The sequence below is a fragment of the Phyllosticta citribraziliensis genome (assembly GCF_038025025.1).
Source record: "Phyllosticta citribraziliensis strain CPC 17464 chromosome Unknown J3D65scaffold_6, whole genome shotgun sequence".
Classification (NCBI taxonomy): domain Eukaryota; kingdom Fungi; phylum Ascomycota; class Dothideomycetes; order Botryosphaeriales; family Phyllostictaceae; genus Phyllosticta; species Phyllosticta citribraziliensis.
The window spans coordinates 859,951-874,720 of NW_027117343.1; the positions used below are offsets into that span (position 1 = coordinate 859,951).

The following is a 14,770-nucleotide window of genomic DNA, read 5'->3' on the forward strand; positions in this document are numbered from 1 at the left end:
TGACGACGACTGTCATCTTGACCAAGGAAGAGCAAATTGCGGTGCAGATGATGGCGATGACAGGCGATGCCAGTTTTGTTGAAGGGGAGACGTAGGTCCAGTCAGAGTGGCCAGTACGAGGCAGAGAAAAATGTCGTGCCGATGGGATCCAGGGTTTGTGGGATGACGGGGGTGGGAGGCGGCCCATGGAGGGCGGAAGGAGCTCCCTGGTCTCCGCCTTCGCCCGTCACTCGTCAACTCTTTTGCTCTGCGCAAGCTTCCCCCTCGTTCCACACACCAATCCCCAGCACTGCATGCAGCCAGAGGCGTTCGCATAACTTAGTGGCTGAGCCGCTTGAAGGGCCAAGCATCTGCCGCCAGTCGCCATCAATTGCGTCTGGCCAGCTCCTCGCTTCAACTGCTCGGAAGACCCGGACAAACCAATCGCTTCCCAGTGCTGATGATGCTTGTCGGCCGCTTTCTGGACGCTCAAAGTGACATTGGGGACTGAGATGCCAGTGACTGGCCGGCGTTGGCTGCAGCGTTGGCTGGGTTGGGAGCATCGGGTATCCACTCATCAACATGACAGGTCCGATATGCACGAAGTACATGAATCCACTGGACCAGTGCCTGGCGACAAGAGACAGAAAGCCCCGAGGTCGCAGCTCCATCAGTCTTGCTGCCGCCAATCGCGCTCTACCGCGCAGCCAGGGTACCTGTGCATCTTATCCAGGGAGAGCACCCCACGGCGACAACTGAGCACGGACAACACCACGGCAGAGGCTAACCTTCCACTTTGTGTGTTGTTCCAGCGTCTACCGCGCCTGTCTTCCAAAAACATGGGTTGGGGCTCCACAACAGCATTCAGACCCCTCTTCCTGGGAACGGTCGCTGTCAATCCATGCTAGTTCCGCTTCTGAAGCTGCTCGATACAGTTTGAGAGAGACCAAGGGACCTGCATACTCTGGCTGAACAGCTCTCTGCCTCTTTGTACAGTCTCTTGAATCTTCCCTTTAAAGATTTTGCGCTGCAACTTTTTCCCTAGCCTCCCGATCCATTGAACTCGTCGTCAAACTGCTACCGAATCAGTATGGCTCCGCAGGAAGACATCCCAAAGGTATAGAAAAATGCCGAGAAAGTTTGCAACTGAATAAGCTGACACTTTTGTAGTCAGCGGAAATTCTCGGGGTAAGACTCTCAAACGACCTGGGGGAAACGATGGCTGAATGACCACTTTGAAGAGCATTGGGACAGGTCAGTGGTTGCACAAGAGCTTTGAGCAAGGCTGATACCCTCCAGTGTAAGACTCGTAGCGTTCTGCAGCTGTTTGGAACGACTGCTGATTCGTTCCAGCTGTTGGTGCATTCAAGTTGGTAAATACTCGCCGTTTGCTGCGGTTGGAAACTAACATCAAGCGACAGATCATACCGCAGTGCGTAGCCTCGATCGATCCCGCTTTGAATTTTCAACTGAAAGATCCAGGATTTGGTCGAATTGGAGATCAAAAGACACCGATGGCTTTGACGCCATATTCCCGCTCCTGTGGGCGATTGGTAAGAACTGTCCGAATACTGCTCGTTTGATGGGCGCTGACAGAACACAGCCGCCGTTCCATTTGGCGTGTATAACATTGCCCAGGTCTGCCACTCGCCACTACCGTGCGGGCTTTGCTGAACTAGGGCAGAATTTCAATATCGGCGTTCAGATCCAGCCTCAAATCTTCTGCGCCCTGAGCTACATTTGCTGGGCCCAGTGCAAGTATTACAACGAGTAAGCACATCCCTGTCAAAACATTCAACGTTGTCTGACCGTAAAAGCAAATGGTCCAAACTGAAAACCAACCTCGCTCTCCTTGTTCTGTGTCTAGCCTCGGGAGGCATCGAAGCTGGCTTGATCGTTGGTCTTCGGGTAAGGAGGGAGCATGCCTAGCGAATCAGGGCTAACAGAGTCGTAGCCCGTATACCTTCGAGGCAACGAAACGCCACTGACTGTCATCGGGATAATTGCTGCAGTCCTGCTCGCAGTCGGCCTGTTGCCCATTCTCTGGGGTCAATGGGGCCGGAGAGGCAGAGCGAAGAACTTGAGTTTGTCTTCCCTCTCTTCCTGACCCCTCTCAATTGTCATCAGCTGAATCCCTTGCAGACTTTCTCTTCCTCTCGGTCGATTTTATGGGTGCGGTCTTCTCGCTCATGTCTCTTGGTAAGCACTCCAAGCACTTCCAGCCAAGCAGGCAGGCAGACACAAGCCGGCGTGGCGTTCACCCGCATCCACCAATGATGACTCTTGACCGTCGCAGTGGCCCAGCGTAGGTTCGACATCCTTGGCGGAATCTTGTACATTGTATGGTAAGTCTGGCCACCATCGCTCCATGGCATCAACCGGGATGCTTCCCATACCTTATCTACCTTTTGGGTCTTCTTCACGTCTTCAGCGAATGGGACCGCTACCCTCTTCCCCTCTTGGCCACCTTTCCCGTATCGGGCATCGCCTTTGTTTTCGACACACTGCCTGCTCTGACTCACTGATTGATAACGCCACAGCATGATTATCGAAATCTTCATCTTCGCGTACCACGGCGTGTGGCTGTACCGCTCCCGCACCGACCGGGCAGCCGCCAAGCGAGTGGGCATGACGTACGATCAATTCATCGATTCGCAGAAAGAGGACAAGCATGATGCTTCGACGTCGACTGCTTCGTCGACAGCCACGACACCGATGCCACAAAATGGGGTCCTTGGGGATCCGGAGAAGGGGTAGGTGAGCGATGGAGTCGTCACGTCGTCTGCGAGAGATGAAAAGAGGGTGGATGAGAGTGCACGTGTGGGTAGAGAGGAGGCGTAAACAGTGGCGTCCGTCGGCGTCAAGATGTCGCGCGGAGAAACGTCGAGAAGAAAAGAGCCACGGAGACTGATCATGTGTCGTCGAACGCATTCTCGGTAGCAAGCCGAGAGAAAACGGCAAACGATCGGCAGGTTTGTCCATTATCAAATTACCTGGGGTCAGAAAAGCAAGCATAGGGAATCGGACGGCGTAATGGCGTTTTTGGGGCGCTGGGGTATGAGAAGCGCTCTACGGAAAGAGCAGGGAGAAACAGCATGACGTGGTTCAGCGGTAGCGGGTAAAGGTAACGTCAAACACAGGCGGCGTCTTCTCGTCTTTCTCTCTCTCTCTTCGTCTTCTTAAATCGCCATACCGTGCCCTATCGTCCAGAGATTGACAAGAGCGGAGAATCGGGGCAGGACAGGAGACGCGCCATTCCCGTCCTGTCGTGCTAGCACATCTCGACGCATGCTTTGGGCCAAAGCAGACGATGAGTGCGCGTTTGCCTCCTTCCGCCGTCTTGTCTTTCTTTTCACTCCCCTCTTCATCTGCCTTGCGGGCGTAGAGGCAGCCAGCCACCACATGGAGACTTGGTGCAACAGGACGAGACACGCACACAAAGAGACGGGGAGACTAGCGGGATTCTTCCCGTTTTGGGTCGCTTGAGCTGGTCGGCCATCTGAGACGGAATGGAAGAGCTGGCGGTGATGGATGGTTGACGACGACCGGAGGGACGAGAGGGTTGGTGGGTCGTCATGGCGAGAGTGCCAGATGACGGCGTGGGTTGCAAGGAAAGCAAGGGCTCAAAGTGCTAGCACATGATCGGCCGGCAAAGACAAGTCCACGGTCAACGGTCCTGGAGAGGCGCGCGCCGACGGCGAGCACGGTGGTTTGTTGTCAGTTCGGCCATGGTGTTTGTCGGGCGCAACGAGCGGGCATGGATGAAATGACAGGCGCGTCAGCTCACGGCAGCTGCCAAGGCCCGTCGGCGGGCGGAGCGAGAGCGAGCACCGTGTGTGGCCTGGCCTTGCAGTCGACGCCAAGAGGAAGGGGACAAAAAGCGCGAAGGCTGGGTTGGCCCTGCAACACGAGCCACCAAGGCGGGAGTGGCCTTTTTCCAGATTGGCGGCCCGGCTAGCTGGGCGTGGTTCGCTTTGGCGCCTCTCACCTCGACTACCACGCAGACAACACCAGTGCGCCGACGGAATCGTTGTGTGTTGTAAATGTAGAAGTCGACGGCGACGAAGCGAACCGAGAGAAGAGCAGGTTCTGGGGATTTGATCGGCTGTGGAGATGGCCGGACGGGATGATGGAGAGGAATCTGCCGCCTCAGGGCCCAGGGGGTGGCTCAAGCGACATGGAGCAACACCAATGACGGCATCACCATGGACTCACCAGTCGCTCAGCTCAGCCCAGCTTCGGTTCAGTTGTTCCAGTCGCCACGGCAGGCAGACAGGAAGAAAGAGATTGACAGCTCGCGGGACCTTGCAGCAGAAAACATGTACCTCGCTCGTAACCGCCGGGGCGCCCAGCGGCATCCTTCGCGCCGACCTGGACCTGACCACCTCATGCACCTGCCCTGACAGGCCCAGAGGCGCTCGGTCTCCAGTTTTCCCAAACACGCTGTTTGAAACGCTCACGGCATGCCCACCGTCTCCACGTCTTTATCTACATATGTACCTACTCCTCCGCAGAACTAACTAACCTCGTGCTTTTTCTTTTCTGCTGCCCCATCTGCTGGTTGCCCCGGTGTCTGTCCCTCATCACCACCACCTCCTCAATTTCCTTGCTCTTCCTTCGCTCTATCCGAGGCTGCTGGCCCACCTCTTCTTTTCCCTTTCTCTCTTCCGCTCCTTTACATATTTCTGCTTCTTCTCTTCTCTCCCTTTCCTGTGTCAATCCGCCCCCGGCAGCAGACTGGACTGAGCATTCACCTATCCCTTCCGTTGTATCACCCTGCCACCACAATCCAATCCCCACATCTCGCACCCACTGCTCCACTCCCACCCACCACCCCATCCACGATGCGGTCCCCGACGCTCGCCACCCTCGCCGTCGGCCTGGCCGCCGCCACGCTCGCCAACGCGCAAACATACTCCGACTGCAACCCCATGAACAGCAGCCAGTTCCCGTGCAAGCCCAACGCCGGGCTGAACAGCGCCACGTACGAGATCGACTTCACCACGGGCGCCAACACCAGCTGGAGCTACATCGCGCCCAGCGTCAACTACGGCGGAGCCAATGGCGCTGCTTTCACCATCACCAAGCGCGGCGAGGCGCCCACCATCAAGACGGATTTTTACATCTGGTATGGCCGCGTCGAGGTCACGATGAAGGCGGCGCCTGGCACGGGCATCATCAGTAGTATTGTGATTGAGTCGGATGATTTGGACGAGATTGACTGGGTACGTTGGCTTCTTTTTACTTACTACTGCCTCTACAACCACAACCACCACCTCCTTCACTCCGCCCGGCAAGCTAACAACCCCCACAGGAGTTCCTCGGCGGCGTCGACAGCGCCGTGCAAACAAACTACTTTGGCAAGGGCAACACCACCAGCTACGACCGGATGCAGCAATTCGACGTGGCGACGCCGCAAACGACGGCCCACACGTACGCCGTCGACTGGACGGCCTCGCGCATCCAGTGGCTCGTCGACGGCACCGTCGTGCGCACCCTGGCCTACGCCGACGCCAACGCCGGCGCCACGTACCCGCAGACGCCCGCCAACGTGCGCCTCGGCATCTGGGCCGGCGGCGACAAGGCCAACGGCGACGGCACCGTCTCCTGGGCCGGCGGCCAGACGACGTACGACGCCGCGGCCGGCATGCCGTGGTCCATGTACGTCGAGAAGGTCAAGATTACGAATTATAACCCCGCCGCCGCGTACAGCTATTCGGATACGTCGGGCTCGTCCGGGTCCATCAAGATGCTGGCGGCCGATGCCGCGGGCGTCGCGTCGCCGGCTGCTGCGACGCCTTCTTCGTCTCCCGGCGCAAACTCCACGACCGACTCGACCTCGGGCTCCAAGCCCAACGTCAGCGGCGGCGCGGGCATCGGGTCCAACCGCCAGGGCAGCGGCAGCAACAGCAACAGCGGCATCGCGACGCCCTCCCTCTCTCCCCCCACGTCGTCGTCGTCCTCTTGCCCGACGATCCTCAGAACAAAGACCGTGACCCTGGCGCCAGGCGAGACGCCCCCCACGACGACGCTGACGCTGAGCGGCACGCCCGCGTCGTCGACGCACTCGCTGCTGGCGTCGGCCGACTCGGGCGTCGACGCGTCGTCGGCCATCAGCGTCGGCACGGGCATCCTGACGCTGCCCATGCCGTCGACCGGCAACCCGCTGCTGGCGCCCACGCCGCCCGCAAACAGCGCGCTGGTCGACGGCGGCAGCGATGCGGGCGCTGCGGCCGCTGGCAGCACACCGCCGCCTGCGTCCGTCACGACGCCGCAGACGAGCCACTATACGGGCGCCGCGGTGCCGCTGTTCAGTGGAGCGAGGGGAGGCGTTGGCGCGGTTGTGGCGGCGGCGGCCGCGGCCGTCATGGCGTTGTAGATTGACTGCTGGCGGTTGCGGAGGCGGGATGTAGGGAGGGCTGGAACGGCGAGGTTGCGGTGGCTTTTGAAAAGCCGTTCAGCCTGCCAGCCTACTTGTCCTCTCCCTCCTTTACCATTTCTCTACCTTCTCTTCTCTCTTCTCTCTTTCTTCACTTCTCCCAGCTTGGACTTGGATTTGATTAATGATTCCCCCTCTTGAAGACACCGCGAAAGGGACTCCACCGACCGCGCGGCTGCAGTTGGCCGCCTTTGCATGTATGTTGGTTGTAAGATACAGCCAGGGGGTCGCGAGCTTGGAGCAGGACGATGCGGTGTGGTATGATACGGTACGGAGGACTGAATGAGGATGTGCAGCAAGCCCTCGAGGCAGCGGATCGGACAGTCAATGAGACGGCTATTCCCTTCCTCATCTCCCCCATTGTCTATCCTGGCCAGCGGGCTGGTGATCGACGGACAGGGGTGAGCATGGGGTGCAAAGGGGAGCAGGCCCAAAGATCGAGTGGAGATAGATACCCAGTGTGCATGGAGTAGAGGCCTCGCGAGAGGCTGCAGGTGGCGGTGGTGGAGCGATGAAAGTGGTTTGACTGGGTGCGTGGAAATAGAATTGGAATGATATACCTACCAACCCATAGTGTTGTGCATCCAGTGGCCATTGTGTCTTTTACGTTAGCGTCCCAGGGACAGCGGACGCAACAGCCCTGCCAGATGCGGACAAGGATGGGTTCGATGGACCGGAGATTTTGGTATATCGGAGTCTTTTCGCTCTGCTGCCTTGACTTCTTTGTCCGATGTGGAAGGTCGCCTCTCAAGAAGGCGACCTCCTGCGTGCGCCATCTCTGTCCCTCCTCCTGTCCTCGTCGCGTCCCCGATGCCTCTTTTCCTTGTCTCTGTCACGGTCCCTCCTGTCGTCCTCATCCTCGTCTTCGTATCTCCTCCGCTCACGCCGCCGATCCCCTTCCCGTTCAGCATCACGCTCTGTGCCGCGCCTTCTCTGCTTCCTGTCTTCCTCGTCGTCGTGTGGGCGTTGCCGGTCCCGTCTATCGTGGTCACGCTCGCGAGAGCGCTCGTCTGAGTCGTCGCGCTTTCGCGTCTTGCGCTCAGCGTAGTCGTCCTCATCGTCGTGGCGGCGATGGCGTCTGTGCCGCCTCTCTGCGTCCGAAGCAGGATCCTCCGGCGGCGAGCGCGTGCGACTCCTATGCCTCCTGTGCCTGCGCCTGTGGCGGTCGTCTTCAGACTCGTCGTCGGCGTCTCGTTCGCGCCTCGACCTGTGGTGATGTCTGTGTCTCCTTTCTCTGTCGTGATCGCGCGGCTTCTTCTTCGATGCACCAGCCCCGTTTGCCTTCTTCCACCGCGCCACCGCCTCTTCAACTTCCTTCTTCTTTTCCCCCACCATGTACCCCTTCATCGGGTCATCGTCCTCCATGTCCTGGAGCAACCGCGCCAGCTCCTTCTCTTCAGGCAAAACCGGCCTCTCGTCCTCGCTGCTCTCATCCTCCGGCTCGGGAGCCTGGACACTGACATCTATGCCCCCGGCTGGCTCTTCGCCCTCCTTGCCCTCCTTCTTCTTGTAGCGCGTGTGGTCGACGCGGAGGATACGCCCCATGACCTCGGCTCCACTCAGATTATCCACAGCCAGGTCGCACGACCGCTGGTCCTCGTACTTGAGGAAGCAGAATCCTTTGCTCTTGCCCGTTTCCTTGTCGCGGATCAGGTGGATGTGCACCGGCTCGCCGTACTGCGAGAAGATGGTGACGATGTCGCCTTCGGAGAGGTTGAACGGGAGCCCGCCGATGTAGACGTATGCCTGTGTCAATGTGAGCGCGTTGCTCGTGCTGTGTTGTGTGCTGTGTGCGAACAATGTCCGCGCGTGGAGGTTGCTATTGTAGCCAGATTGGACGGGCAGAAACACGTACCGTGTCGCGGTAGTCGGCGTGCCATGAGGCTTCTGGAGGGATGCCGGCTTCAAGCTCGCGCTTGTTGAGCTCCTTGATCGAGCGGATCGTGTTCATCGTTGCAGCGGCTTCTAGGCGCTGGTTTCTGAGCTTTGAGCAGGGATTGCGTTGGTTTCGAAACGCGGTTTAGAGATAGGTCATCCTGTGACTGGGATGCGCAAATAAAGTTTCGAGGCAACAGGTGTGGTTGAATGTCGAGGGAGCTTGGTCGAGCTTGCGGAAAGTTGTGATGGATGATGTCGTTGCCGCGGCCGCTTACTAATCACGAGATGACCATTTCCCGATGCAAAGGAACGTAGCGCAGCTCATAGCTATCCAGCAAGTGTCTCAAATGATTATGAGGAAGAATTCAATTGTACTGTCTAATTCTACTCACGCTGAATCTGATCTGACAATGGTTCCCCAATCTGACCCTTAGTCAAACTCCTCGGGCATCTCCTTGACTTTCATGAGCTTCAAACTCCTCGACCATCTCCCCGACGGTCATAAGCTCATCATTGGGTTGGACCCCATACGTTCGGCTCTCCCGCGGCTCAGCGATCAAACCCAATTCGGCAGCTAACGAGCGGTCTGCGGCTTCATCCTCCTCTAAAGACGACATGGAAGGATCGTTGACGCTTTCCGGGCGAACTAGTGCTGAATTCGTCATGGGTGGTGGTTCCGAGAATGGCGAGTTTCTCAAAACTGGCGACACCCGTGAAGGCGACGAGCTTGGTCGTCTCTTTCGCAAACGCTCTGACATGCGTCTGATGGATTCTGGGACGTCACACGCGCGCGCCACGCTCTGCTTCGCCTGTCCTCGTAGTTCCGAGGGACTTGCATGCTGATTCTGCTCCGGACTTCGTTTTTTCTGTCCTTTCAATTCCGTGGCTTTCTTGTGCTGGGCCGGCTGGTTCGTCTGCTGTTGTTGCGCGGAACGACTTTCGTGTGCGATTCTGCTTTGAATGCGGCATTCTTCCACACTTCGCACGAACCATCTCGACGTACCCAATGGCACAAACCCCATCGACAGGTGGAGTCGCTCAGTAAGTAGTTGGGCCACGTTTCTTTGGTGGTCGTTGTCAAGGCCAGCGGCCCGCATGTCGCTGAACGGCCAGTCCAAGTCCATCATACTAAGAGGCCAGGCTACCACGAATTTCATGTTGGGGTACCGCCACACAGCCGCATCGATGAGATGTTTGTACATCGCCTTTGCGATGCCACGGTGGCGGTATTCTCCACTGACAGTAACCATTTGGATGATGAGGAAGCCAAAGTCGCCGATTTCTTCGACGTTGTCCGTCTCTGATCGCTCAAGGGAGTTCGGGAAAAGCTGGGGCGTACTTATGTCTTGGTCTGTTTGAACGCCGGCTTTCGTAGTCGCTGTGCTAGAGTGAGCTGTTTGTCCTTCCTCCAAGAGAGCAAGACATATACCTCCTTCCTGAGACCTACCCATCTCCTCCTCTCGGCAAGTACGCCTGGACTGGCTCTCGTCAGAATTGTTCGTCGGCTTTCTCGGGGAAGTATGCTGTCCCTCAACAACAGGGCAATTTCCTATTTGCTGGACGATGGGAGTGGGCATGTCTTGTGCCTGAATAGCAGGGAAGGTGTTCGGCACATTTTCATCACCTGAAGTGGCTTCAGAACCAGACTCCGAGCTACTGCAGTCAAGATCATCTACAAATTTGACGGCTGCTTTCGCACGACCATGCTCGTCAAAGGCTTCCTTGACAAAGAGCTTTGCTTGGCCAGGGATTCGATATCCACTGCGACCAAATTTCCAGCCGTGGTCCAGAGCCTGCTGGCGATCGAAGCAGAACCCTTTACAAAAGGCCACTTCTTGTAGTAGCTCTGGACTGGGGTCGTTTGTTACTCTGCAGATTACATCAGACCTTGAACTCTTGCGGGAACAGATCCTACTCGCTTCTTCCCCACGCTGACTTCCAGACTCTCCCAGGGATCTCCTCTTAGATGAGCGCACATGGTTCTCAACGCCGCGATATCAGTTCCTTCAACTTTGTAGGGGTGATATTTGACAATAACCTCCGGGATTTTTCCGTTGGAGGCCATGTTTGCAGACGCAAGAAGCGATAGTGATAAGAGAAGAATACGTGACGAAAATCGGATGGACAACAGGATCTGAGCAATGTGAGACAGGATGGATGGCGGTTCTCGCAGGTTTTTGTAAAGTTGCGATTTCCATTTTGACCGTTTGAGGCGAGGTGGGAAGGGGCCGTGGGCGAGCATGTCCGTCAATGATCATGGAAGCTGGCTGGCACCCGTGTCACTTCTTCAACACAGGTGGTCCACCGAGGAGTCATCGAAAACTTTCCAACATTGCCTTTCCGTTCAGATGAATCGCGACCAGCAGACAGTATTTGTATTGCGGTCGGACCTGGGCATTAACGCAGAAAGCAAGACCCGATTTGTCAAACCTGAACATCTTTCAGTTTTCTCCATTCATTCTCTTCTACTGAGGTGGTCGTTTCTTCTTTTGGTAGCTTCGTCATTCCCTTTAATCCAGCGTGGTATCTTCGTCGTGGTAGCCGCCTTGCTTCCGTTTCATGGAGCGCGAGGTGCACAACCGAATCGCACCCAAGCATGGCCGAGTTTTTTGATATTGGAAAACGTAGCAGTCATGAAATTTTCTGCGTTTACATCCTGTCGACAGGGGTCAAGCCAAGGAGCTCCATGCCGTTCCTGAGGACCTGTCTGGCGCTGACATACAACGCCATACGAGCTCTCTTGAGCTGCTCCTCGCTACCAATGACCTGCAGGACTTCGTAGCTGCTGCTGATGGCGTGCGTCATCTTGAAGAGATACATGAGAACAGTGGTGGGCTCCTTCTTCTTGAGAGTATCCATAAAGACGTCTGGCCACTGAGCGAGCATCCGAATCACGTCAACTGCATGTCTCTCGGTGAGGAGCGACAGGTCCGCATTGACCAGCTCTTCCTCGGGGATGCCAGACTTGCGGACAATGCTGCAAAGACGGGCGTGCGCGTATTCAAGATAGGGGCCAGTGTCGCCCTCGAAAGAAGTCATGCGCTCAAGGTTGAATTCGTAGTTGTTGATGCGCTTGCCCTTCATGTCTTGGACCATGACGGCGGCGATGCCCAGAATGTCTGCCGTCTCTGCCGGGTTCTCAACTTGCTCGTACTTGGTCTGGTTGGTCTTCATGACCTCGTGCATCTTCTCGCCGACAATGTTGAGGACCTCGTCCAGTGCCTTGGCAGTTCCGAGACGAGTGGACATGCCCTTGACCATACCAAAGTTGACGTGCTCGCAGCGGTCTGCAATGTCCTTGCGACCCATGAGCTCAATGATCTTGAACAGCTGTGCCAGGTGCAGGTCCTGCTGCGTGGCGACAACGTAAATCATCTTGTCAAAGTGGTACGCGTCGAAACGCTCGACAGCGGCACCGATGTCACGGGTCAGGTATAGCGAAGTTCCATCCTTCTTCTTGACAAGAGCCTTGCCCAACTTCTTGTTGTGCTTGGTCAGGTCAACAATTACCGCGCCCTCGCTGTTTTCCGAAGTTCCAGTCTCCTCCAGCTGCTTGGCGGCGGCCTCCATGGACTCGTTCTTGACAAAAGACTCGCCAGAGTAGACGTCGTATTCGATGTTGAGGCGGCGGTACGACTTCTTCAGCGCCTCGATGGACACCTCGCGGCACCATTCCCAGAACTTCATGGGCTCCTCATCGCCGTCCTCCATGCGCTTAAAGTAGTCGCGCGCTTGCTGGCTGACACTCTTGGCGACGAGGGCGTCGACTTCTTTTTGAAGCTCTGCTGCCTCCTGGTCCTTGCTTTCCTTCTTAAGCTCTTGAATCTTGTCCTGCTTGGTCTTAATCTCCTCGTCCTCTTCCCTCTGGATCTTGGTCATCTGCTGGTAAACCTCGACAAGATGCTTGATTGGGTCCGCCTTGAGCTTTTGCTCATCGCCATACTGCTTGTATCCAACGGCGAGAATGCCATACTGCCTGCCCCAGTCACCAAGGTAGTTCATCTTGGTGACGTCCCATCCTGCGCCCTTGTAGAGGTTGGAGAGGAAACCACCGATGATGGTGCTGCGCAAGTGGGCGTAGCCAAAGGGCTTGGCAATATTGGGAGAAGAGAATTCGATGATGATGTGCTTGCGGCCCTTGGAGGGGTCTGAGGGGTCTTTGAGACCATCGTAAGGGTTCAGGCCGTACTTGCTGCCGCGCTTGAGGATGGTGGGGAGGACCAGGGACGTGAGGGCTTGGGGCTTGAAGAAGAAGGAAAGGAAAGGCCCATTCGCGACGGGCTTTTCGACGAGCGGAGACTCGGGGAACTGGCAGTGTAAGTCTTGAACTAACAGTGGTGGCACATTTGGTTTACCTTGTCCTGAATCTCCTTTGCCGTCTCGTCTGGCTTCTTGCCCTTCAGCCTGAGGGCAGGCACAGGCAGAGTCAAGTCACCCTTGTCCAGAGTCTGAGTGGTTTGAATGACGGGAAAGATGATGTTGACGTCGACGCCGCTTGCTTGCGACACGAGCTCGGCAATGTGGGAGCGGAAGATGTCGACTGGGTTGACTTCTGGGTGGGTGTTGCGCTGCTTGGGAACCTCGGAGAGTCCCAGGTTCTTCAAAGTCGCAGCGACGTCGGCAATGGACGCGTCTTGGAGCTGGACTGCGGCCATGATGGTTGGGTCGAAGGGTTTGGACTGGTTGGTTGGTGGAGGGTGAAAGGACCGAGTCCGAAGAGCGATTGAGGGGCGCGGCAGGCGTGGGAGTGTGGAACAGCGACTGGATATGCGAGTTTGGAAAGGCGTCCGTTGGAAGAGGCGCAGGAATCGCATGCAGACCTGACAATGGAACTGGGCCTGAGGTGGTGGGGTCGCGAAGCAGTCGGTCGGAAAAGCTGATGCGCGTCAAAAATTCTTGACCGCCCGCGCCATTTGACTCATGCCGCCCTGGATGCCCCAACCCCTCCCGTCTCTCTCCTCTCCCCCCGCTGCACTAACTACCACGCCTCCATGTTCGTGTCATCCCAATTCTGCCTCACGTCCTGTCATGTCTGATGACTCTGGCAAAGCTGGTTGCTCCACGTCGGGGTGATTCTTGACATCTTGCTACGCCGCCCAGCCACCAACTGCCCCCCGCCAGAGTTGTCACAATCCTGTCCAACGACGAAGCTCCAACATATGCTGCCGGTGTGATTAAGCCTGTTGGAAGCTCCCGACGAATGATTGCACTTCACGGGACGGGAAGTTGTTGTTGCATCGTCAGCAAGCCCTCGCCTTCCAACTCCCCCTCAGCCTTGCTGCACCGCCCTGATATCTCCACCAGCTGGCGATCATCAGGGTATATAAGACGGGCTGGATGTCAACTTTGATCACCATCACTTTGACACAACCTTCGTCTACTTTCACAGCTTATTCACCATTCAGATATTGAATTCTTTGAGTTGGAGACGACTTCTGACATCACAACACATCATGTCTGAGCAAACAACTTCAAACGCGGAGCAAATCGCCCCCGAGGTCGAAAGGGTCATCGCCTCTGGAAAGGCCACCATCTTCAAAGCACCCCACCCGATCACTACAACCAGCCCTTCCGTATTTCTTGCGGGCAGCATCGAGATGGGCAAGGCTGTCGATTGGCAGACAGAAATCACGAGCACCCTGAGTCATCTTCCGATTACCATCATGAATCCACGCCGTCCCGACTGGAACAACGACTGGAAGCAAGACATTTCGGATCCACGCTTCAAGGAACAGGTCGATTGGGAACTCGACTGCCAGGACCGCGCCGACGTCATCGCCATGTACTACGACAAGGGCACTCAATCCCCAATCACTCTGTTGGAGCTCGGTCTGTACGCAAAGAGCAGAAGGATTGTCGTCGCCTGTCCCGAAGGCTACTGGCGCAGGGGAAATGTACAAGTTGTGTGCGACAGGTATGGCGTCGAGCTGCTAGGCTCGCTGGAAGAACTCGTGAAAAGGACCACCGAGAAATTGGAAGCCAAATTGGGAACGTCGTAGATGACGGTTCTCAATGCAGGTGTGCCAACGCCTGTTTTCGAATGCAACACGATGGCCGAAGACCTGGTAGACCTTTCAGTGTCGCCTCAAGGGATTCAGACAGTTTATCCTTTGACAGACAGGTCTGGTAGACAGGGGCGATTTTGTTCACAATGGATCCCATTCAATTCTGAAAGTCTTCCATTGTTCAGTTTTCGAGCGAGCAGCCAAAAATCGCATGTTGATGCGTCACTTGGGAGGTATCGTGGCTTTCCCACATTTCCCGATGTCATGGCCAGTCTCCCACATGGGATCTCAATCGGTAGATTCACTTGGATTTCAAAAGCATCCAGTCTCGAACACGTGTGCCCCAACTCTCAGGACCGACCTCCACTGCTGACGATGCGGGGTACCCACGCCTGCTGCATCTTCGCTTTGGAGATAGGATGCGCTTATCACCCCCGGGCCGCGCACCATGGTGCATGTTCGCTCGCAG

The 14,770-nt window shown here is 56.6% G+C and overlaps 6 protein-coding genes across 6 annotated transcripts; 3 read left to right on the forward strand and 3 right to left on the reverse strand.

Annotated features, from left to right (window-relative positions):
• The first annotated feature begins 832 nt into the window (after nt 1-832).
• On the forward strand, nt 833-3,040 carry J3D65DRAFT_363803 (uncharacterized protein). The gene is made up of 14 exons (XM_066795664.1): nt 833-969; nt 1,025-1,096; nt 1,150-1,167; nt 1,221-1,233; nt 1,333-1,352; nt 1,401-1,411; nt 1,462-1,532; nt 1,583-1,617; nt 1,664-1,749; nt 1,797-1,887; nt 1,934-2,063; nt 2,122-2,178; nt 2,276-2,324; nt 2,520-3,040. The coding sequence occupies exons 2-14, from the start codon at nt 1,070-1,072 to the stop codon at nt 2,734-2,736; spliced, it is 825 nt and encodes a 274-aa protein (XP_066655206.1). The 5' UTR covers nt 833-969; nt 1,025-1,069; the 3' UTR covers nt 2,737-3,040.
• A 1,783-nt stretch (nt 3,041-4,823) lies between these two features.
• Nucleotides 4,824-5,833, forward strand: J3D65DRAFT_553463 (concanavalin A-like lectin/glucanase domain-containing protein; the record flags this gene model as incomplete). Its single annotated transcript, XM_066797134.1, has 2 exons — nt 4,824-5,204; nt 5,294-5,833. Coding segments are annotated over 2 exons (921 nt in total), but the record flags the coding sequence as incomplete, so codon positions are not given.
• Nucleotides 5,834-7,165: 1,332 nt separating this feature from the next.
• Nucleotides 7,166-8,506, reverse strand: J3D65DRAFT_651364 (U2 snRNP component IST3; the record flags this gene model as incomplete). Its single annotated transcript, XM_066802444.1, has 3 exons — nt 8,274-8,506; nt 7,411-8,164; nt 7,166-7,314 (listed from the first exon to the last, which is right to left on the reverse strand). The coding sequence occupies exons 1-3, from the start codon at nt 8,367-8,369 to the stop codon at nt 7,166-7,168; spliced, it is 999 nt and encodes a 332-aa protein (XP_066655208.1). The 5' UTR covers nt 8,370-8,506.
• A 224-nt stretch (nt 8,507-8,730) lies between these two features.
• Nucleotides 8,731-10,361, reverse strand: J3D65DRAFT_603094 (uncharacterized protein; the record flags this gene model as incomplete). Its single annotated transcript, XM_066798184.1, has 2 exons — nt 8,731-10,142; nt 10,184-10,361. The coding sequence occupies 2 exons, from the start codon at nt 10,359-10,361 to the stop codon at nt 8,731-8,733; spliced, it is 1,590 nt and encodes a 529-aa protein (XP_066655209.1).
• A 380-nt stretch (nt 10,362-10,741) lies between these two features.
• J3D65DRAFT_364464 (arginyl-tRNA synthetase) lies at nt 10,742-13,164 on the reverse strand. The gene is made up of 2 exons (XM_066795665.1): nt 12,652-13,164; nt 10,742-12,604 (listed from the first exon to the last, which is right to left on the reverse strand). The coding sequence occupies exons 1-2, from the start codon at nt 13,108-13,110 to the stop codon at nt 10,946-10,948; spliced, it is 2,118 nt and encodes a 705-aa protein (XP_066655210.1). The 5' UTR covers nt 13,111-13,164; the 3' UTR covers nt 10,742-10,945.
• Nucleotides 13,165-13,559: 395 nt separating this feature from the next.
• On the forward strand, nt 13,560-14,508 carry J3D65DRAFT_364538 (uncharacterized protein). The gene has a single exon (XM_066795668.1). The coding sequence runs from the start codon at nt 13,750-13,752 to the stop codon at nt 14,293-14,295; it is 546 nt and encodes a 181-aa protein (XP_066655211.1). The 5' UTR covers nt 13,560-13,749; the 3' UTR covers nt 14,296-14,508.
• Nucleotides 14,509-14,770: the final 262 nt, after the last annotated feature.